The sequence below is a fragment of the Coregonus clupeaformis genome, chromosome 27 (genome assembly GCF_020615455.1).
Source record: "Coregonus clupeaformis isolate EN_2021a chromosome 27, ASM2061545v1, whole genome shotgun sequence".
In the NCBI taxonomy this organism is placed as follows: domain Eukaryota; kingdom Metazoa; phylum Chordata; class Actinopteri; order Salmoniformes; family Salmonidae; genus Coregonus; species Coregonus clupeaformis.
The window spans coordinates 20150889-20173998 of record NC_059218.1 but is presented as its reverse complement, the minus strand read 5'-3'; the positions used below and the strand labels follow the sequence as shown (position 1 = coordinate 20173998).

The 23110-nt window shown below is 43.9% G+C and overlaps 1 protein-coding gene across 1 annotated transcript in view; it reads right to left on the bottom strand.

Annotated features, from left to right (window-relative positions):
• Positions 1–9174: 9174 nt before the first annotated feature.
• Positions 9175–23110, bottom strand: part of LOC121541598 (whirlin-like) — a 143429-nt gene continuing 129493 nt past the window's right edge. Inside the window, exons 6-12 of the mRNA XM_041850730.2 lie at positions 22459–22671; positions 21649–21870; positions 18868–18939; positions 15325–15844; positions 14947–15113; positions 14296–14418; positions 9175–9632 (exon numbers count right to left, since the gene is read on the bottom strand). Coding sequence (XP_041706664.2) covers positions 9450–9632; positions 14296–14418; positions 14947–15113; positions 15325–15844; positions 18868–18939; positions 21649–21870; positions 22459–22671 — 1500 coding nt within the window. The 3' untranslated portion in view covers positions 9175–9449. The remainder of the gene's footprint in view (positions 9633–14295; positions 14419–14946; positions 15114–15324; positions 15845–18867; positions 18940–21648; positions 21871–22458; positions 22672–23110) is intronic.

Genomic DNA, 23110 nt, shown 5'->3' with positions numbered 1-23110 from the left:
TTCTGACAAGCAGTCAATGCACAACAATTGTTAATGCAATCGCGAGAAAATACTTTTGAAAGCAGTTTTGGCAAATTTATTTTGAAAGCAGTTTTGGCCTTTGTTAAAAAAATATACATTGCTATTATTTTTATTTCTCTACTCCTTCAATTGTTCGTATGGCATGTTTTAAAAATGCAGTTTTACAACCAGAGTTTCAAGCTTGGTTTATGCGCAGCTGCTCAACAGAGCTCTTAAATGGCCAATGTCGTCTTAAAAGGGCAATGGAAACAAACAAAACATCTAATAATAATAATACAAATAATTAATAATAACAATCAGGATGTTGTGTCCAATGGGGTAAATGCAGATGGACTATGCTTCATCAGTAATTACCCTTATTGTTAATAGCACATCTGATAATATAGACCTTTCATAGGCTATATGCATGGTCCAATATGTTAAAATAATTTCTGGAGGTGGAAATTATATTTTAGATAGTGTCAGCATCATTTTATTTTCCTAAATCTTAGAGTAGAATGTCCTTTTAAAAAGTCACCAGAACTGAGCTTCTCAGTCCTTCTACATAAACATTCTCCTGGGGAGGACCTCGGACACCCTAAGCAAGGGGACTGGAATTTGTCAAACTCACAGTTTAATACATATACAAAATTATCCTCTTTCTGTAAAAGCATGATGGTCATGACTTTCTTACATGAAAGGGGAGGTAAACTTGGCCCCAGAAAATCGATCTGAGATCCACTTACAGTTTCAGTCATGAGATTTTTGTGGGGGGCTTTAACCCCTGTCTATGGGCCCGGTCAAAAGTAGTGCACTATTGGTTAGGTTGCCATTTGGGATGCAGAGTAAATATACAACAAATTAAATGACGGAAAACCTCTATCGTCTGAATGGGGTCAAAAAAGCACTTGTTTGTAAATAGACATCAAGAGAAACCTGACTTACACTTGATGGTTATTGTTGGTACAAAGGATCTAGGCCTATAATAGCACAAATCAGCCAAATGTCCTTTGTTGCCTTTGTTGTGTTAAGGTGATTCTAGTTTTAATGGTGCGTAAAAATGTCAACACACTGACACTTTGCTGTGACTTCCCTGGTGCAATTTGCGCCTCACAACAAAGACTGATGTGCTTAGATGACAGATCACTAGCGCATCACTAGAAACAATAAGGACAGGCTGAACTCAGTGCAGACCTGCCATGAGAAGGACCAGCCTAACCAATGACTAAATTAACTCACTCTTTCTCTCTCTGTTGCTCTGTCTCTCATTCATATTCTTATATCATCACAAATCTAAAATATATCTGTAAAATATAGTGTATCATTATAAATATATGTCTATGGTGGTGACTAAGGTGACTTGATAGTTGTAAGGGTGAGTCACTGGAAGGTTTGATAATATGTCATCACTCAGGTGAGTGTGTCAAACCTCAGCAACCAGAAGTCCCCCACCATCAGTATTTTGTCTCGCACTCTCACACAGTCTATCTCACCTCACTCATTCTTCCTTATTAGATGTGCCCTCTTTTTCTTCTGTTTGTGCCCCTCTCGCTATCTGTCCCTCTGTCCCGATCGCACACACACACACAGTCACACACACTCAAAGGTCCTCCTCTGCTATAATGCAAAAACTCTCCTGAATGACACATCAGGGGTTTGGATGTGCCCCTGTACTGCTACACTCACCCCCCCTCTCTCACCCCTCCCCCCTCCCTCACTCCCCCCCCCCTCCCCTCCCCCTCTCTCCCCCTCCCTCACTCAACCCCTCTGTCCCACTCCCTTGCACTAGTGATGTGCAGTTCACAAACGATTCGCTTTTTTTGAACTACTCTTTTTAATGACTCGAGACTCATGATGAATCTTTTTTCAGAGTGACTCGTTCATGTTAGTAATTCGATTGACCTGCTAGTGCTGGCCGCAATGAGTCCTACTCCTACCTACAGTAGGATTAAAGGGACATTTCAGCCATGGCATATAGTCATTACTATATTAACAACATGATGTTTTTATCATCAACATCACAACTTTCCAAACCACAAGCTAGAACTAGCACATTTTCATTTCCCTGGTAGAATCAGGAAGTTACAACTCCCTGTGTATTCATCTGGTCATAGAGAATCACTAAGTCCGGCATTCATAGCGAATGCTGATACCGCCCACAAACTTGAATAATGGCGTTGTTTATTTAGAACGACCAACAAACAGTAGAAAATGCTAAGTCCGGCTCTGTTTGTCATCATACCTATGTGGTGTTCTGTGCCTGGTTGTGCTAATTATAAACAAGCGAAAAAATATGTTATCGTTCACCATTCTACCTACCAGAGATTAACACCGATTCTGCCAGTGTCTTGCGGCTATAGAATGATGTGGTGACCAAATATTATCAAAGGGATTTTCAGGCTGGAACTGATAGGGAATCTATTTCGACAACAGCTAAGAAGTGATGCAATACCATAGATCTTTTTTTTATTCGAAACAAAACGGAAGATTCTCAATTAGAGGTAACCTAATGTTAGCTATCTTGCTAGCCTAACTGGGTAAGTTCGCTAGCTATCTAACGTTACAGTCCTGTATTTGTATTTGTATTTGTTCCCCATTAGCTGCTGCCAAGGCAGCAACTACTCTTACTGGGGTCCAGCAAAATTAAGGCAGTTTATACAATTGTAAAAACATTACAATACATTCAAAGATTTCACAACAGACTGTGTGCCCTCAGGCCCCTACTCCACCACTACCACATATCTACAGTACAAAATCCATGTGTACGTGTGTGTGTATGCATGTGTCCGTGCCTATGTTTGTGTTGCTTCACAGTCCCCGCTGTTCCATAAGGTGTATTTGTATCTGTTTTTTAAATCTAATTTTACTGCTTGCATCAGTTACTTGATGTGGAATAGAGTTCCATGTAGTCATGGCTCTATGTAGTACTGTGCGCCTCCCATAGTCTGTTCTGGACTTGGGGACTGTGAAGAGACCTCTTGTGGCATGTCTTGTGGGGTATGCATGGGTGTCCGAGCTGTGTGCCAGTAGTTCAAACACAAATAGTGATAAAGTCAATCTCTCCTCCACTTTGAGCCAGGAAAGATTGACATGCATATTATTAATATTAGTTCTCTGTGTACATCCAAGGGCCAGCTGTGCTGTCCTGTTCTGAGCCAATTGCAATTTTCCTAAGTCCCTTTTTGTGGCACCTGACCACACGACTGAACAGTAGTCCAGGTGCGACAAAACTAGAGCCTGTAGGACCTGCCTTGTTGATAGTGCTGTTAAGAAGGTAGAGCAGCGTTTTTTTATGGACAGACTTTTCCCCATCTTAGCTACTGTTGTATCAATATGTTTTGACCATGACAGTTTACAATCCAGTGTTACTCCAAGCAGTTTAGTCACCTCAACTTGCACAATTTCCACATTATTTATTACAATATTTAGTTGAGGTTTAGGGTTTAGTGAATGATTTGTCCCAAATACAATGCTTTAGTTTCAGAAATATTTAGGACTAACTTATTCCTTGCCACTCACTCTGAAACTAACTGCAGCTCTTTGTTAAGTGTTGCAGTCATTTCAGTCGATGTAGTAGCTGACATGTATAGTGTTGAGTCATCCGCATACATAGACACACTGGCTTTACTCATTATCATCGATAATGTCAAAAGCTGCACTGAAGTCTAACAAAACAGCCCCCAAAATATTTTTATCATACATTTCTCTCAGCCAATCTTCAGTCATTTGTGTAAGTGCTGTGCTTGTTGAATGTCCTTCCCTATAAAAATGCTGAAAGTTTGTTGTCAAATTGTTTACTGTAAAATAGCATTGTATCTGGTCAAACACATTTTTTTCCAAAAGTTTAGTAAGGGTTTGTAACAGGCTGGTTGGTCAGCTATTTGAGCCAGTAAAGGGGGCTTTACTATTCTTAGGTAGCGGAATGACTTTTGCTTCCCTCCAAGCCGGGGGGTACATACTTTCTTAGGCTTCAAAGCCATCAGCTAAATCATATAGCTATATTTTGGTATACATACTGTCAATCAATTTCGCCTATGTCATGATAGTCACTGCTAGTCTGGTAGCTACCTTCAGCAGAGTAAACAGGTTTGTTCATTCTATCTTCTACTGACATTAGCTAACGTAAGCTAGCTAATGTTACCAAATAAAGAGTATCTCAATTTGGTAGCCATCTATTTCACCCTTGTCTGGAAAATACTCTGTTACTAAAAATAAAATATTGATATAGCTAACTCACTCTCTATTTGTGTGTTGGTAGCAAGGATGAATGTGTATAAATCGTCTATGGTTGGTTAGTTGGCTCTCAGCCAGTCTCAGCTGGCTGGCAATCTTGCTGCCAATTTAGTGATGCTAGTTAGCTAACAGCAAGCTGACAATATTGAAATGTGCATGTTAGGTATGCTTAGCTAGCCAGTATAATAGAGATCAATACAATTAGTGGGGTGGTTAAATTATGTCTTGTTGTGTATTTTTTTGTAGGTGGTACAGAATCTGATTCCACCAACATGCGCTTCCATCCCCTCGCTCTGCACAAGGTGAAGGTAAGTTGGCCAAAATATTTACAAGCTGACGGCTAAGATAGCTCAATTTACAGTAACCATGGTATAAACATGAATTGGGTAGTGTTTGTATGGCTTGTGTTTGTGTTTGAGATTACAGGTGGTTAGAGGTAACCTGAGTAACACAGAGTACCTCCCAGACCATGTAATCAATTTAGTCTACCCGTCTTCTCTTTTTACCTTTTCTTTTTGTAAAACTCAGGAGTCATTCCACAGTGCCCTGCTGGCATTTTGGGTACACAAGCATGAGGGAGCGGACACACCTTGTGGTTATGGAGCACAACAATATTGTGGGACAGAAACCAGCAAGGGACACTGAAAGGTATAAAATCAAGACTACAACAGTAATGACACAACCACCTCATTATTCTCTCTGCAGATTCTCAAAACACAATACAAAGACATGTCTACAAAATTCCCCTGCAAAGGAGTGTTGTCATGATCAAACTGCCATTCAGCTCCTCATCTTCTTGAAATCCAGCATAATGTCTAATCGCTCGAGAGGGATACAGTTCACGGGATACAGTTTGTACAGTTTGAACAACAGTTGAACCGTGCCAGCATAACATCAACATTAGGGTAGACTAGTTGAACATGCATACATGTGCACAGGCAGAGAGAGTACAGTTACATCAATATCTAGCCTAATAGAAAGAAATATGGCATAACCCTCAACCATTGCACAGTGACCAGACAGTACAAATTAGCCTAGGTAGATAGGCAGACAGTATCTACCTACAGCCATGTCTATCAGGCATGCTTAGGCAAACATTTCTATAGTAAAACCAGCTTCAGTTTTAAAGATTTACAACAGTAAATTGTTGTATTATTGTTTCTCCTCACTATTTGCTAGTAAACTTAGCTAGCTAGCTGGCTGTAAATGCATTACTTGATATTTACATCTGTTGGGAATCCTATCTTGCGTCATGCCTATAATTCTGTAAGATTGAAATGCATCCAAGGTCATAATCATAACCAATGTCAACCCTTGTCAATTATGTTACATAGCTAGCTAGTAAAATTATTTCCAGTTGCTGATGTTACACGTTTGCTATCAGGTTACAAATGTGAGGCGTGGCACATAACAAGTTAGCAGGCACCAGTCTAACTAGCTAGCCAACTCAAGTCATGTGCTAACCTTTGCTGGTAAACCTAGCTTTAGGTGGGTGGTTGTAACGATGTAGCTTGCTGTTTAGTAGCGAGCCATATCTACGACATATCTATTGAGATACAAAAGATCTCTGATTGTAAAACCGCTTCTATTTTGTTGTTGTTTAGCTAGCTAACTTAGCTAGTTAGCTTGCTACATAGCTAGCTAAGTTAGCAAAGAGAAAAATAATTAGATTTCCCCCCACTGTAACACAGTAGTATGTTTGCCAGCAATACACAATATGGGTTTCAGTAGATAAACTAAAGTCAGCTAGCTAGCTAGGTGGCTTTTAGGAAAAATAACTTACTTAGCTAGGCACCGTATTTGTCATCTTCCCTCTTGGTGCTGGCATCGGCTCTAGCTGAGCTTCTAACATTAGCTAAATCCCACTCTTTGTTTCGAATCCTCTTCGCTATATTCCGGGTTGAAACGTGTACGTTGAATGTCACCATGTAGCTAATAGATGCTCCATCGTTGAATTCGTGTTGATGAGAAGAATCACTTGAAGCCATAGCGTCTGGTCAGTTCTTTCAGTTTTGCCCAAAGGATTGTTGTTAGTGTCTGCCTCTTTTTAAAAAAAAAAGCCAGTCTTAGGGGAGGTACAGGTCTAGAGCACAAAGCACTTAACACAAGTTGTAGTCTTTTAGAGACTGGTAAAAATGTGTCTGCTTGTATACTTAGAAATGAATCTGCCGATAGGAACATTGCTGAAAGATGTCCTATTTTTTTTATAGAACAAGGACAACCATATCTACACCCACAGAAATGTATAGTGCGATCAGTATAACATGGAGCCTTCACGAAATGCCACAAACCCCCTCCCCCCCATCATCAATACACCGGAAGCCGTCATAGGGTGTATCATTCAGCGTGCGAAGCCCTGACCTGCCTTCCTCCTGAGCAATTATGTGTGAAACACATCTCACTGTCCTAGAAATGCCTCAGACATGATGAAAACAAGCCCAGATTCCCCCAGGGTGAAATTCCCCTTTAATACACGCTCCTCCGGCTACGGAGACGTGCTCCGACCACCAACTGTCTGTCATGCACGCAGGGAAATAGATCACAAGCATAAAGAAGAAGAAAAACATCTTTAGAACTAATAATTGATAGCGTGCAATAATTAATGCAATTAATTTTATGCTTGAATATTATGAGTCCATTTAAGAGTCCTTCACAATCTAGTCCGGTTGTGGCCACAACCACACCTCATTTCAAATGTATCAAGAAATAAGTTAATCTTATTTGTATGCCTAGCAATCAACAAATGTACATTGTTTATAGCACATGTTTACATGTCTCAGTCACAAATGACAGCTCCAATAAGCCCCCTATGGTGAACGAGATGTGAACGAGAGACTTGTAGAATCATGACTCTCTCTATTTTTCAGTTAATCGTTTGCCATTAGGGGGTTCTGCGTGCTCTGGGCATTACTGACTCAAATTAACAAAATGAGTCAAACGATTTGTTATTTTGACTGAACGAGCCAGTAAAAAGAGCCAAACTTCCCATCACTACCTTGCACACCCCCTTTCCCCCTCTCTCTCCCAGAGAGGAAACAAAATAATCCTCTTGTTCCTCCATCCTCTCTTCTTTCTGATTGCCATGACTCCCTCCTCATTCCCATTCCATTATTGGATAAAGTTCTATGGATTAGCATCCGCTCTCCACCAATCCTGCAGTGACTTTACCCCGGCTGTGTGTGTGTGTGTTTGTGTGGTATGATGGCATGTTTGTATGTATGTATGTATGTTTGTGTGTGCGTGTGAGAGTGTGTGTGTGTGTGTGTGGTATGACGGCATGCCTGCGTTTGTGCTGGGCCATGTGTGTGTTCTGGGAGTGTGTCTCAGAGAGAGCTTCTGTAACAGTTCCTTTTTCCCAATGCCTCATTACCACTTTTTAGGCATAGTAATTACTAAGTGACACAGGTCCCTGCAAACCCCCTGCGTAAACATAAACACTAGCGCTGCCAGAGAGGGCAATTAAAACACAATTACTCTTCACTTGAGGACACGTTTGCAGAAAAGCGGAGCGATTAAGGGACTTAACAGTTACACTTTGAAGTATTCCATTTTTTAAGCATGTAAGATATTAGGTTTTTATAATTCATAGATTATCTTTATGTATATATTGTTTAGTATCTACATTTGTTCATTTGTACATATACAAAATCAAACTGGCATTGGAAAATGGTGTTTCCCCCTGCCTCTTCCTCTCTGCTGGAAGGAAGGCTAGCCTGCGTCCCACCCGATTCCCTATTTAGTGCACTACTTTTGACCAGGGCCCAGAGGGTTCTGGTCAAAGGTAGTGCACTATATCGGAATAGGGTGCCATTTGCGTGTGCGGTTGTGCCTCTTGCGTGATGCGGTTGTCTCTCAGACTGACACAGGTTAGTAGACACTGACCGCAGACTGTAGGAGCACATCTTCTGCTAGAGCTCTAGTGCTGATGGCTTCAATGTCCAAGAGTCCAATTGAGATCCACAGAATGTAGCCACTAGCCAACACAGAAAGAGTGAAAGTACATGAGATATAGATACACACAGGCAAGAGAAGTGACTGCTGCAGGGGGTATCCTACAAACCAAGGTCACAAGGATGGTGGAAGTCCGTGATCCATGGGAGAAACCTCGGTAACTTTACTTGACACTCAGCGTCATAACACGTTATGACACGGTCATAACCGTGTCATAATATGTCATAACAGCTGGTATAGCGTGTCATAACCTGTTATAATATGGTCATAACACTGTCATGACACATATTTAGACCTGTTGTTACATATATTGTGTTATTTTATGGCTGGTTATGACACCTACATAAGAGTGTAAAAACCCACAAAACCTACCACACAAGACAAAAAATTCCATTACACCATACGTGTCAACAGTATGTTTATGTTGTATATATTTTGTTTTTTAATTGACCATATTAAATTATCATTGTAATTGCAAACACGTTGATGTCAGATGTACACCTACCCCAATGCTCTGTTGCTGATGACTGGGATGACTGCAGGAGCAGATTTCAGGAGCAGGACAAGACACCCTCTTTGTGACTGATGACTGATAAAAGGGCATGTATGTGATAGGCCTATCTGGCTTATATGATTATGATGGTCATAATGCTTCTTGACAGTGTCATAAAGTGTATTTTCTTAGTTCAAGTAAAGTGACACAGGATGGTCATAATGCTTCTTGACAGTGTCATAAAGTTATTTTAAAACAAAGGATTTAAGAAAAAAACTTTCAAATGAAAGGAAACTTCTTGGCAGGGAAAATGAAACAAATTTTAATAAATGTGGGTTTTAGCACTCTTATAACCAGCCATAAAATAAAACAATATATATCACAACAGGTATAACTATATGGGTCATGACAGTGTTATGACCATATTATGACAGGTTATGACAAGTTATGTCAGCTGTTATGACATATTATGACATGGTTATGACTGTGTCATAACATGTTATGAAACTGGCTGTCAAGTAAAGTGTTACTGAAATCTCATGGCAACCTCTCAACTTAGAGTGTAACTGTGTCCATGTCTAGTTGTGTGGGCTAAAGCTTGAATTAAAGCTGGAGGATAATGAGGAGGAGGGACCAAGGGTAGTTGGTAGATGAACCCATGTACAATACAGTATGTAGGCCTATGCCGCTTTGCCCCAACTCTGCCGCGCCTATACCTCCTCCCTTCTTCCTCCATGACAAGTCTCTCTCTCTCTTCCTCCTCTACTTCCTCCTATAGCGCCACGTTGAACTCAGTGACCAGGAAGTCCACGTGGTCCCTCTCGTTGGTCTTGAAGGCCTCTGCGATGAGGCGTGCGGCATCCCTGTGCTCCCGGCCCTTCAGGGAAACCCCGTTCACCTCCAGGATCACCTGACCCACCCGCAGCTGCCCGCAGTTATGCGCCGAACCGCCCCTCTGAGAGAAAGAAAGAGATTGTGGGAGAGAGAGAGCGCGAGAGAGAGGAAGACCAAGAAAATTACTGATAAATAGAGCACAAACAGACGTCAAATGCTTGTTGGTGATTGGTCACTATTACAACTGCTAACGAACCAGGAAGCAAAAGGACCTTTGTGATCTCATCTCTCACCACAGTTCCAGTCCCACGGCTCTAAACTCATTATCTGCAGTTAGAGGGGTTTTAAATGCCATGCATTATCAGCATGATTATCACTATACGTTTAGTTATTTAGAGCATTATCAGTTCTCTTTTTTACTGAGCCGGCCACAATTACCCCCAGCCACTGGAGCGACATGGAGATGGCTGTGATAGGGACTGTAGCAGCAGCAGCTCAGGGAGAGTGATAGGGAGTGATAGTGGCCACAGTGGTGCCTTCACTCTAGAGGGCTACTCGCCTGGAACGTTCACCACATCGTAGACTGTGATGACTTGGGAGACTGAAGCTACTACAAGAGGAAAACTAGCGCGACTACTATAAGACTATTGTAGTGCTGTACAGGGCCATGGAGCACCAGCGGGACCTAGATATGATTCCGAAGTGTGTCATCCTGAATGAAATGAGCGTCTTAGGTGTTGTGAATGGTTGTGAATACTCTATATGTGTATAAGTGTGAGTATAGTGTGAGTAAGTAATCATTCAGGAATGTTGCTAGGGTATGATGTGACCTGAGCCCTGCTTACGTTGATTGATATGGCTTGTAGTCCAAGATGAAGTATGCGTCCCAATTATGGGCTTTGGTCAAAAGTAGTGCACTACATAGGAAACAGGGAGCCATTTGGGACGCATTATTCCATAGGGGATTTCTAGCCAATTAAAGCCCAGAGCCATATTAAACTTGCTGATAATGACATGGGTTCTTCGTTAGAGCTACAGTGGAATGGGAGAGGTTATGATTGGACCATCAAACCCCCCAACCAATTATGATGCTGATGAGGCCATATCCCCTGTGACTGATTGTGGACACTGTGATGTCATAGCAGGGGTGCGTGGCAACGCCACATTGAAATGAAAATCAGCCTGGTTGGCGAGCGCACTCGGATACTTTGTCCCGACTCCCAAGATAGTGAAAAGCGAAAACAGATAAATAAAGAGAAAGGGGGATGAGACTAAAGAGTGGAGAGCGTGTCCGTATATCATGGCTCATGCATTTTGTCTGTGCATTTCCATTACAGCCGTTGATGAGGAGAGCTACGGTACTGGAATTAAAACCCACTCATGCCTGTCTGTCGCTAGCCCACCTCTCCCTCTCTTCATCCCCTATCCCCCCTTCTCTGCACCCCTTTATTATTAACACAGTATACCATCTTCTCTTCTCTCTCTGTATATCTCTCTCCCCTCCCTCTCTCCCTCTCTCCCTCCCTCCCTTGCGCTCTTTGATTTTGAATATGCTGATTTCCCGGCAAGAGCCTTTGTCACTCTCCTCGCAATCAGCAGCTCTTTTATTTTTCATTAGCCTTTCACGCCGGTCTCACCAAAGCATCTTTCGAGCGGGGGCTTTCAGTGGTTCACTGAACTCAACAGAACAGCACAGCTCTCCTCTCTCCTCACTCTTTATGCTAATCAACAGAGACACAGACAAATCAGAGCAGAACAGAGCTACAGCCAGACTCGCTGTTATTACCCTCAGCTTCTTATAGCTGTGGCCTTCAGCCAAGGTGACAACACTTTTATTTCACATAATGGTCACTGCTCTCAGTGGATGTTATCTTTCAGGTAAAGGGAGAGAACATGCTCAACTCTTATCTTCTTGCGTAAACAAATGAAAGGGTGCTTGGAACAAAACCCAAAACATTTTGATGTGCTCTTAGAGTAAGCAATTCATGTCAAGCATCTGGCAAGGGTAAAAGGCGAAAGGGCGATTCCAACGCCAGCGTAGCCCGAAAATATACGGAGTATCTCAGATTGTTCTGGCAATTTTCACATAGAAACTTATTTGGGAGGAAAGATGTTTGATATGCTTTTTAGATTTGTACCACTTTTTTTTTATCATGATGAAAGTGGCCATTTTATGCCCTTTTTAGACATATACAGTGAGGGAAAAAAGTATTTGATCCCCTGCTGATTTTGTACGTTTGCCCACTGACAAAGAAATGATCAGTCTATAATTTTAATGGTAGGTTTATTTGAACAGTGAGACAGAATAACAACAACAAAATCCAGAAAAACGCATGTCAAAAATGTTATAAATTGATTTGCATTTTAATGAGGGAAATAAGTATTTGACCCCTCTGCAAAACATGACTTAGTACTTGGTGCCAAAACCCTTGTTGGCAATCACAGAGGTCAGATGTTTCTTGTAGTTGGCCACCAGGTTTGCACACATCTCAGGAGGGATTTTGTCCCACTCCTCTTTGCAGATCTTCTCCAAGTCATTAAGGTTTCGAGGCTGACGTTTGGCAACTCGAACCTTCAGATCCCTCCACAGATTTTCTATGGGATTAAGGTTTGGAGACTGGCTAGGCCACTCCAGGACCTTAATGTGCTTCTTCTTGAGCCACTCCTTTGTTGCCTTGGCCGTATGTTTTGGGTCATTGTCATGCTGGAATACCCATCCACGACCCATTTTCAATGCCCTGGCTGAGGGAAGGAGGTTCTCACCCAAGATTTGACGGTACATGGCCCCGTCCATCGTCCCTTTGATGCGGTAAAGTTGTCCGGTCCCCTTAGCAGAAAAACACCCCCAAAGCATAATGTTTACACCTCCATGTTTGACGGTGGGGATGGTGTTCTTGGGGTCATAGGCAGCATTCCTCCTCCTCCAAACACGGCGAGTTGAGTTTATGCCAAAGAGCTCGATTTTGGTCTCATCTGACCACAACACTTTCACCCAGTTCTCCTCTGAATCATTCAGATGTTCATTGGCAAACTTCAGACGGGCATGTATATGTGCTTTCTTGAGCAGGGGGACCTTGCGGGCGCTGCAGGATTTCAGTCCTTCACGGCGTAGTGTGTTACCAATTGTTTTCTTGGTGACTATGGTCCCAGCTGCCTTGAGATCATTGACAAGATCCTCCCGTGTAGTTCTGGGCTGATTCCTCACCGTTCTCGTGATCATTGCAACTCCACGAGGTGAGATCTTGCATAGAGCCCCAGGCCGAGGGAGATTGACAGGTCTTTTGTGTTTCTTCCATTTAAGAATAATCACACCAACAATGTCACCTTCTCACCAAGCTGCTTGGCGATGGTCTTGTAGCCCATTCCAGCCTTGTGTAGGTCTACAATCTTGTCCCTGACATCCTTGGAGAGCTCTTTGGTCTTGGCCATGGTGGAGAGTTTGGAATCTGATTGATTGATTGCTTCTGTGGACAGGTGTCTTTTATACAGGTAACAAGCTGAGATTAGGAGCACTCCCTTTAAGCGTGTGCTCCTAATCTCAGCTCGTTACCTGTATAAAAGACACCTGGGAGCCAGAAATCTTTCTGATTGAGAGGGGGTCAAATACTTATTTCCCTCATTCAAATGCAAATACATTTATAAAATTTTTGACATGCGTTTTTCTGGATTTTTTTGTTGTTATTCTGTCTCTCACCGTTCAAATAAACCTACCATTAAAATTATAGACTGATCATTTCTTTGTCAGTGGGCAAACGTACAAAATCAGCAGGGGATCAAATACTTTTTTCCCTCACTGTACATGCCTCCTGTAAGACTCTATGATCCGTGAACCGTACATGATACAGACAACATCTTGGTGTCATTATACTCCTTATAGTGTGCTCTCAAAAAAATAAAAAAATAATTCATATTCATTTATTCAATATTAAAAATATGCATGTTAATATCTCAAAAGCACCCTTTTTGATTGTGCTTATTTTTAGGCATGCTGATTGAAACAATATACTCTGCAAACACGTCAAATGTCCAGAGTGGGCTCTCTGGTACTTTTGTAGATTCAACCCATTTTATACATTAGGAACACCTTAATATTGAGTTGCACCCCCTTTTGCCCTCAGAACAGCCTCAATTCGTCGGGCATGGACTTTACATGGTGTCGAAAGCGTTCCACAGGGATGCTGGCCCATGTTGACTCCAATGCTTCCCACAGTTGTGTCAAGTTGGCTGAATGTCCTTTGGGTGGTGGACCATTCTTGATACACACGGGAAACTGTTGAGCGTGAAAAACCCAGCAGCGTTGCAGTTCTTGACACACTCAAACCGTTGCGCCTGGCACCTACTACCATACCCTATTCAAAGGCACTTCAATATTTTGTTATGCCCATTCACCCTTTGAATGGCACACATACCCAATCCATGTCTCAATTGTCTCGAGGCTTAAAAATCTCCCCTTCAGCTACACTGATTGAAGTGGATTTAACAGGTGAAACAAATGTAAAAAGCATATCAAATCATCCTTCCTCCCAATGAAGTTTCTATGTCAGAATTGCCTGAACAATCTGAGATACCAAAAATATTTTCGGCTATCTTCAACTAGTCACACTCTGTTGTGTAGCCATGTGTGGAAGAGGAGGAGGCACGGGCCAATGACAGTGCAGAGTCGCAGAACAGTACCATGGTTGGATCATTTCTGACAGGTGCAGGGGATTGCCTGGCAAACTGTCATTTCGGAGATGACTTGAGATGGAGGGGTGAGGAGGGATGTTAGGCTGTTTGACACCCACCTGTATGGTGACGATGCGTGGCAGGGGCTGGCGAGTATTGGCACCCCCTTCGATTGCGATGCCGAGGGTGCTGGCACTCTTTGCCACCCTCACTAGTGTGGAGGTGGGCTCCAAGAGACCCGGCTGCAAAAAGAGAGAGAGGGTGGATAATATAACTCTGCTTTTTACTGAAATATTCACCTTGGAGAGCCTGGTCTGACCATGTACACTTTCCTTTTGCACCTTTGTTACCCATTAGCCCACCCACGAAGTTTGGAACAAATCAACAATTTCCCTTCCACCCAACCACCAATCGGCAATAAGCATAAAGGGACAGAGTATACGAGAGACCTCTAGCGCAGTATGAGATGAGATGTGATTGAATGGATGAGAAATCATTGAAAGGACATAGAAATGAATCAACGAGCAAAGAAAGAAAAACTATGTGCATAAAGAGAGAAGAAAACAGAATGAAATCACAGTAAGGATTGAGAACGAGCTCCAAGACAATGGGAGCAGTGACAGAGGACTACTCAGCTCTATTTCTCTTCTTGTCATCCCTCACTTTCAGCTTCCTCCATCCATCCATTCATCCACCCATCCATCCCTCCATCCATCTCCCTCTTTTCTCTCTCTGTGTCTTCTCTCTTCCCGCTGGTGTGTCCTCCTCACCGGTTTGGCGGAGGTGTCCCCTCCTGCCCCCTGGGGGTCTCGTGGGGGGCGTAAGCGGGCGGGACGGGGACTGCTTTCCTTGCTGAAACGTCCTGACTCGCCAATGTCCACCCCGCTGTCCTCGCTCAGCGTCTGTCCACTGTCTGACAGCTGGGACAGGTTGGCACCTGGGGGGTGGGGGGATGGGTGCAGGAGGTTAGATACTGGCACAGGGACACACGCAGGTAGAAACACATACACCCATGAGTACACATAGACATGCACTTTCTCTTATTTGTGTAACCAATCCTTTGCGTCCAAATCAGGTCTCATGGTTTTCGGAGTCCAACCTCCAACCTCCTCCCTTCAGTAATCCTGGCTGTCCCCCATGCCTCTTACCTCGTGCCTGGGGCAGTGACCGCACCTCGTTGACATCAGACTCTGCGTTGGGCCTATGGACCTCCACCATGACAAAGTGCTGTTTGTTGGAGCCAGGGGAGGACTTGTCCTGGCTGTGGGGAAGCGGAGGGGGTGCGGATGGGGCAGTGAGCGGCGGCGGAGGGGGTGGAGATGGAGAGGGGGCGGCAGGCTTGGTGGTCCTAGTAGGGGACTGGACTCGGGGGAAGGGGCCTATGGGGTGCTTGTTGACCATGGAGAGCTGGGCAGTTGCCATCTCCTTCTTAGGGGGGACTGAGGGATCCTTTTTGGGGGGGACCTTGGGTAAGGAAGGGGGCCCTTGGTCCCCCCTCTGGTCAATGGGGGGGTTACGGGAGGAGGCGGTGAAGTAGAGCCCAGAATGGGAGGATTCGGAGGAGGGGAGCTTTTTGACCTGGTCCCGTCTGCTGGGGTGCCTCTGCACCCCTGGAGGGGGTGGGGGTTTGAAGGTGGGGGGAGATTCGGACGTGGAACGCACCTCATCCTAAGGTAAGAGGAGAACAAATAAATCACATTCCCCTCATCCCACAAAACACTCATATACTACAGCACATCTCATTAGTCCACACACACACCACCAACTTTCACACCTCAGAATTTAACACAACTCAATTAGTCTGGCCAGGACTCAGTTGAGCCCTACAGCTAAACATGGTCTCTGTGTAACCTCAGGTTACACCTTCCCAGTCCGCGGCAACACGCTCTCCCCTCCAAACAAAACCAACGGTGAAATGAACAACAATGAAAACAGCAACATGAGTGGCCAGAATGAATGAAGTGATTGGTAAAAAATGTAAATAAGAGAAAGCAATCAGAACTAACACAAATATGTTCTGGCTGAATGGAGTTAAAGTGTTTTTAAGACTCTTCAGGTCTCTGCTTACAGTGTCCCATATTAGATCACATTGGTACCAACACAACCTCCCCACAACATCAGTTACCATTGCTCTGGTAAACGTGGTAGGTGATTATAGCTTTTACCTCAGGTGTCAAACAGAGAACTAGTTCCTCCTTAGTAAGGAGGGAGGAAGAGGAGGAAGAGGAAGAGTGTGTGCACTAATATCTAACTCTAAACAGACTCCTCCACAGGAAAGAACGAAAGAAAGAAAGAAAGATTCTTCAAAGTAGCCAGCCTTTGCCTTGATGACAGCTTTGCACACTCTTGGCATTCTCTCAACCAACATCATGAGGTAGTCACCCGGAATCCATTTCAATCCTTGACTTCGGCGATGTCATTTACAAAATAGCCTCCAACACTCTACTCAGCAAATTGGATGTAGTCTATCACAGTGCCATCCGTTTTGCCACCAAAGCCCCATATACTACCCACCATTGTGACCTGTACGCTCTCGTTGGCTGGCCCTCACTACATATTCGTCGCCAAACCCACTGGCTCCAGGTCATCTATAAATCACTTCTAAGCTAATCCCCGCCTTATCTTAGATCATTGGTCACCATAGCAACACCCACCCGTAGTATGCGTTCCAGCAGGTATATCGCACTGGTCATCCCCAAAGCCAACACCTCCTTTGGCCGCCATTCCTTCCAGTTCTCTGCTGCAAATGACTGGAACGAACTGCAAAAATCTCTGAAGCTGGAGACACTTATCTCCCTCACTAACTTTAAGCATCAGTTGTCAGAGCAGCTTACCGATCACTGCACCTGTACACAGCCCATCTGTAATTAGCCCACCCAACTACCTCATCCCCATATTGTTATTTACATTGTTATTTATTTTGCTCATTTGCACCCCAGTATCTCTATTTGCACATCATCTTCTGCACATCTATCACTCCAGTGTTAATACTAAATTGTAATTATTTTGCACTATGGCCTATTTATTGCCTTACCTCCTTAACTTACTACATTTGCACACACTGTATATAGATGTTCTATTGTGTTATTGACTGTACGTTTTGTTTTTGTTTATTCCATATGTAACTCTGTGTTGTTGTTGTTTTTATCGCACTGCTTTGCTTTATCTTGGCTAGGTCGCAGTTGTAAATGAGAACTTGTTCTCAACTGGCTTACCTGGTTAAATAAAGGTGAAATAAAATATTTAAAAAATTAACAGGTGTGCCTTGTTAAAAGTTAATTTGTGGAATTTCCTTCTTAATGCGTTTGAGCCAATCAGTTGTGTCGTGACAAGGTATTGGGGGTATAGAGAAGATAGCCCTATTTGATAAAATACCAAGTCCATATCATGGCAAGAACAGCTCAAATAAGCAAAGAGAAACGACAGTCCATCATTACTTTAAGACATAAAGGTCAGTCAATACGGAACATTTCAATAAAGTTTCTTCAAGTGCAGTCGCAAAAACCATCAAGCGCTATGATGAAACTGGCTCTCATGAGGACCGCAACAGGAATGGAAGACCCAGAGTTAACTCTGCTGCAGAGGATAAGTACATTAGAGTTACCAGCCTCACAGAGTTCAAGTAACAGACACATCTCAACATCAACTGTTCAGAGGGGACTGTGTGAATCAGGCCTTCATGGTTGAATTGCTGCAAAGAAACCACTACTAAAGGACATCAATAAGAAGAAGAGACTTGCTTGGGCCAAGAAACATGAGCAATAGACATTAGACCGGTGGAAATCTGTCCTTTGGTCTGATGAGTCCAAATGTGAGATTTTTGTTTCCAACCGCCGTGTCTTTGTGAGATGCAGAGGAGTTGAACAGATGATCTCCTCATGTGTAGTTCCCACTGTGAAGCATGGAGGAGGAGGTGTGATGTGATGGTGTGGGGGTGCTTTGCTGGTGACACTGTCTGTGAATTCAAGGCACACTTAACCAGCATGGCCACCACTGCATTCTGCAGCGATACGCCATCCCATCTGGTTTGCGCTTAGTGGGACTATCATTTGTTTTTCAACAGGACAATGACCCAACAAAACCTCCAGGCTGTATAAGGGCTATTTGACCAAGAAGGAGAGTGATGCATCACAATCCCCGGACCTCAAACCAATTGAGATGGTTTGGGATGAGTCGGATGGCAGAGGGAAGGAAAAGCAGCCAACAAGTGCTCAGCATATGTGGGAACTCCTTCAAGACTGTTGGAAAAGTATTCCAGGTGAAGCTGGTTGAGAGAATGCCAAGAGTGTGCAAAGCTGTCAACAAGGCAAAGGGTGGCTATTTGAAGATTCTCAAATATAAAACGTACTTTGATTTGTTTAACACTTTTTTGGTTACTACATGATTCCATATGTGTTATTTCATAGCTTTGATGTCTTCACTATTATTCTACAATGTAGAAAATAGTAAAAATAAAGAAAAACCCTTGAATGAGTAGGTGTGTCCAACCTTTTGACTGGTAGTGTATATATATATATATATATATATATATATATATATATATATAAAACTGCATATCCGTCATTTCCTCTCCCTCGCTCTTTCATTTCCAGTCTTGTTGTTTTTTTCCCCTATCCCTCCATCCCTCCCTCCGTCTTCTGCTCTGTCCATCTTTATGAGGTTGTGGGTCTGGGTCTGACTGCAAGGCTCACCAGAGATATGTCAGGCAGCGCATCCAGACTCTCCTGAGTATCCCCCCCATTACTCTCCACCGTACTGTCATTCTGAGAGAGAGAGAGAGAGAGAGAGAGAGAGAGAGAGAGAGAGGAGAGAGAAAGAGGGGGAGGGGAGAGAAAGAGAGTGAGAGACAAGTGGATATAGAGAAGAGAGAGGAGGGGATAGAGAGACAGAGAGAGAAAGAGGGGATGGAGAGAAAGAGAGAGAGAGGTGAGGGGATAGAGAGAAGTGAGAGCGGAGAGGAGAGAGAGGAAAGACGTGGGAGAGAGCAAGCGAGAGGGAGAGTACGTGAACAGATGACAAACACAGCTTCTTGTTTATTCCAAAGCAAATGTTGATCCAAATTGCATTTCGTAGGAGTTGTTCCATCTCTCAGAGGGAGGAAAAATAACTCAATATCATTCTAAAATCTACCTTCCAATCTCTATATCACAACTTAAAATCTCTAAGCTTGGAAAGCAATACTACACGTGGGTATTCGGCACACACACACGGCACACAACCAAGAGTGCAAACACATGAATTGAAACAGAAGATATCTTCATGGTGTTGTTCACTGTCACTGAGTTCAGAGCAGCAGTGCCCTTCATTAAACTATGCCTGTATCAAAACAAAACCCTATCAATTCAGCCTAATTATACACTCACTGTCGGCACGGGGAGTACTTACCACCAATACATTTACTGCAATAGTTCCTACCTTGTACATGTGCATGGTGAGAGGAAGCTGTTTATTTATCTATGTGTGTGTGTGACAGAGAGAGAGAGAGAGAGAGAGAGCGAGAGAGAGAGAGAGAGAGAGAGAGAGAGAGAGAGAGAGAGAGAGAGAGAGTGGGAGAGTGTGTGTATGTGAGTGCACAAACATGATCAGCTGTAAGTGTGTCTGTGTCTGCATGTGATTGGGTTTGTGACTTTACACCTCATTTTGTGTCTAGTTGATAAATCCGATGTTTGTGATCCCCCACCTCGCTAATCTCTCCAAAAAGTAGCAGCAGCATTCAACTGTGACTCAAACATCAACAACTATAAGCTGGGCCACAGTCCAGACCACACACACGCACATGCACGCACACACGCACACACACACACACATATACACTCACACACGCACAGGTCTGTAGGTCTGGCCTCGTCCATGGTGTACTATGGTAAGCAGCTGCAGCTTATCTCAACTGTCAGCTTCTCCTCTAAGTCCAGAGTTTACTGAGTGTGTGTGTCTGTGTGTGTGCGCGTGTTTGTGTGTATGTGTGTTTGCATGTGCCTTGGTGTGAGTGTGTGTGTACGTGAATGCCTGTGTGTGTGTGTGTGTGTGTGTGTGTGTGTGTGTGAGTGCATGTGTGAAATATCTAGCCAGTTAATAGTGTTGTACTCTGGTCTGCGCCCCAGAAGGAGACATCAATAGTGGACAGGACAGCAGCAGCTTAGTCTGACTGTCTGTAATTAGTCCTGCTGAAACAATGTGTGTGTATGTACTGCGAATAGGGAAACACATACACACACGCATGCAAGCATATACACTCGCATGCACGTGTACACTGGACGCACGCACACTCACATGCGCACATACGCAGACACGCACACACACCAACACACACAGTCATGTTTCACTAACCTTGTTGGGACACACAATTCAAAATCCTATTTTCCCTAACCCCTAACCCTAACCCCCGAACCTAACCTTAACCCTACACCTAACCCTAACTCCTAACTCCTAACCCCTAAACCTAACCTTTAACCCCTAACCCTAAACCTAATTCTAACCCTAACACTAATTGTAACCTTAACCCTAAACCCCCTAGAAATAGCCTTTTTCATGGTGGGGACCGGCAAAAAAGTATATTTAAACATGTCCACACACACACACAATACACACAGGGATACACAGAAATGTTCAAAAAGACAGTCACATCAACAGAAAAAAGTTATTTACATTGTCTTTATGCAACCTGACAAGTGAATGCAGACTAAAGCACTCCAAACCATATTAACTTCAAACATAGAGGCAGAGAATCACTGCAAATGGATGCAAAAGAAGAGTATTGGCAACAACTCCTACCTCCATCATATCTATCAACCACAGCAGTCTTTCCTGGGGGGTTGAAAAGGGAGAGGGGAGTCGGTGTTAAACGTAAGAGGTTCCTAGATAAATACGTCTCTTTCAGCTCTATTGAAGGGTTTAGGCCAGGGTTTTATTTGCCCCCCACCCCCAAGTTTTCTGACCAAAATAAAATAATGTGTGGAATGTTAATTGTTGGACATAAAAGATACACCAGGAAATCAGCTTTTTGATTTTAATTTAAGAAATCTGTTCCCAAGTATTCCCACGAGACGTGATCGTATACTAATGTAAGCAAGGTTTGAAATAATTATGTTTTAGTCTAACATTATATCTGTTTGGGCTTCTTGCGGTCAGTTTGCCCTCTACAAATGATTTGTAATTATGTTCCGGCCCCCCGAACATCCGCTCCAGAAAAAATCCAGAACCCCTTGTCCTTGCCCCATGCACTCCGAGGAACGATATGTCATCATAACAGCTCTATCCTCTACACCTCATCAAACAGGGACACCTTTAAATAGGTCTGCTTCGAGACAAAAGTGACAGCTAAAAAAGAGGAGTGACTCAGACTCTCACAGACATACAGACAGACAGACGGATGGACAGACGGCCAGACAGACGGACACGGCAGCCTGACAGGGACAGACAGACAGCCAAAGCCAGACAGACAGTTTGGGTCCACTGCGGCCCAGCCTTCCTACCCGTGCTGAGCTGAGGGTGGTGGAGGTCATGTAGCTGGCTGACGAGGAGGCCAGGGTATCTGGGTAGGAGACCATGGAGAGGGAGTCAGGGTGGAGGGCGGCCGCACTGGCACCCCCCTGACGGGCCTTCAAAGCCTGGATCTCGCGGCGCAGCACCATCCCATCGAAATGTTCCAGATCCTGGGGAGTCACCAGGCCACGCACCTCTGATAGCAGGGTGAACTAAAAGGAGGGGTGGGGGAGGGGAGGGAGACAGGGTTCTAGAGTTATAGGGAGCTATAACATGCATCAGGATACCATGAGGAATGAAGACTGCAACAGAACAAAACTGTTTAAAGCACTTTACCAATTGTGAATTCAATACATTTGATAAATAATTGTTTAATATGAGGTGCAGGGCTAGGGCATTGACAGAAAGACAAGTGGCTTTCTAATATACTGAGAAAAATAGATGTCTGAGCATCCACAAAAGCCTTTACATATATCATGGAAAGTCTCACAAAACGTGCCATTCAAGTGATGGATGTATAGAGAAAAGACAAGCAATCACCATAAGTATTACGAGTAAGGGAACACAGGAACGCACTACATAATGCACCTCACAACAACTCACTCACGCATGCACACACACACTAACACACACACACAAAATACACCTGAATTTGTCTTTCCCTGTTTCTTGCATACGTATGCACACACGATTCCCTCTCTCACACACACACACACACACACACACACAAAATACAGACCCACACCCATCCACCCACCCACACCAACACACCACGCTGTCTCTCCACAATCACTCCTCACCTTGGCGTGTGTGTTGAGCAGTTCAAACAGGGCCATGACCAGTTGCTCCACCCCTATGTGTCCGTCCCGGTACTCCTCCACGTAGTAGCCCATGGTCTGCCTCTCTGTCTCTGTCAGCAGGTGGCGGGCCTGCTCCTCCAGCATGGCTCTGCTCTGGTTTACCAGGCTGGACAGGGTCACCTGGGAGCCTGCCATACCCTTATAGAACACCGGCTGGAAGGGGAGGGGGGTGAGGAGGAGGGTTGGAAAAGGGACAAGGTCAGGGAGAAATGTGTGTGTGTGTTTGTATGTGTATGTGTGTGTGTGTGTGTGTGTGTGTGAGAAGAAGGTGGTGAGAAGTAGGGAGGTGACACAGGCGAGACCCAGAGGTGAGGGGGAGGTATGTGTCAGGCAGGAAATGAGAAATGAGAAACAAAGGGACAGAAGAAGAACAAAGAGAGAGAGAGAGAGAGAGAGAGAGAGAGAGAGAGAGAGAGAGAGAGAGAGAGAGAAATTATGTACATGCCGTGCATTTGTCATTCCTCATCATCCATCCATCCAACCCACAGCTGGCATGGAGGGGCCAGAGTATATCAGTCTAACACTGGGCACTAAGGCTCTCATCTCTACCACAGAACCACAGCCCACTCTATGTAACTGCCCTTCTCTGTGC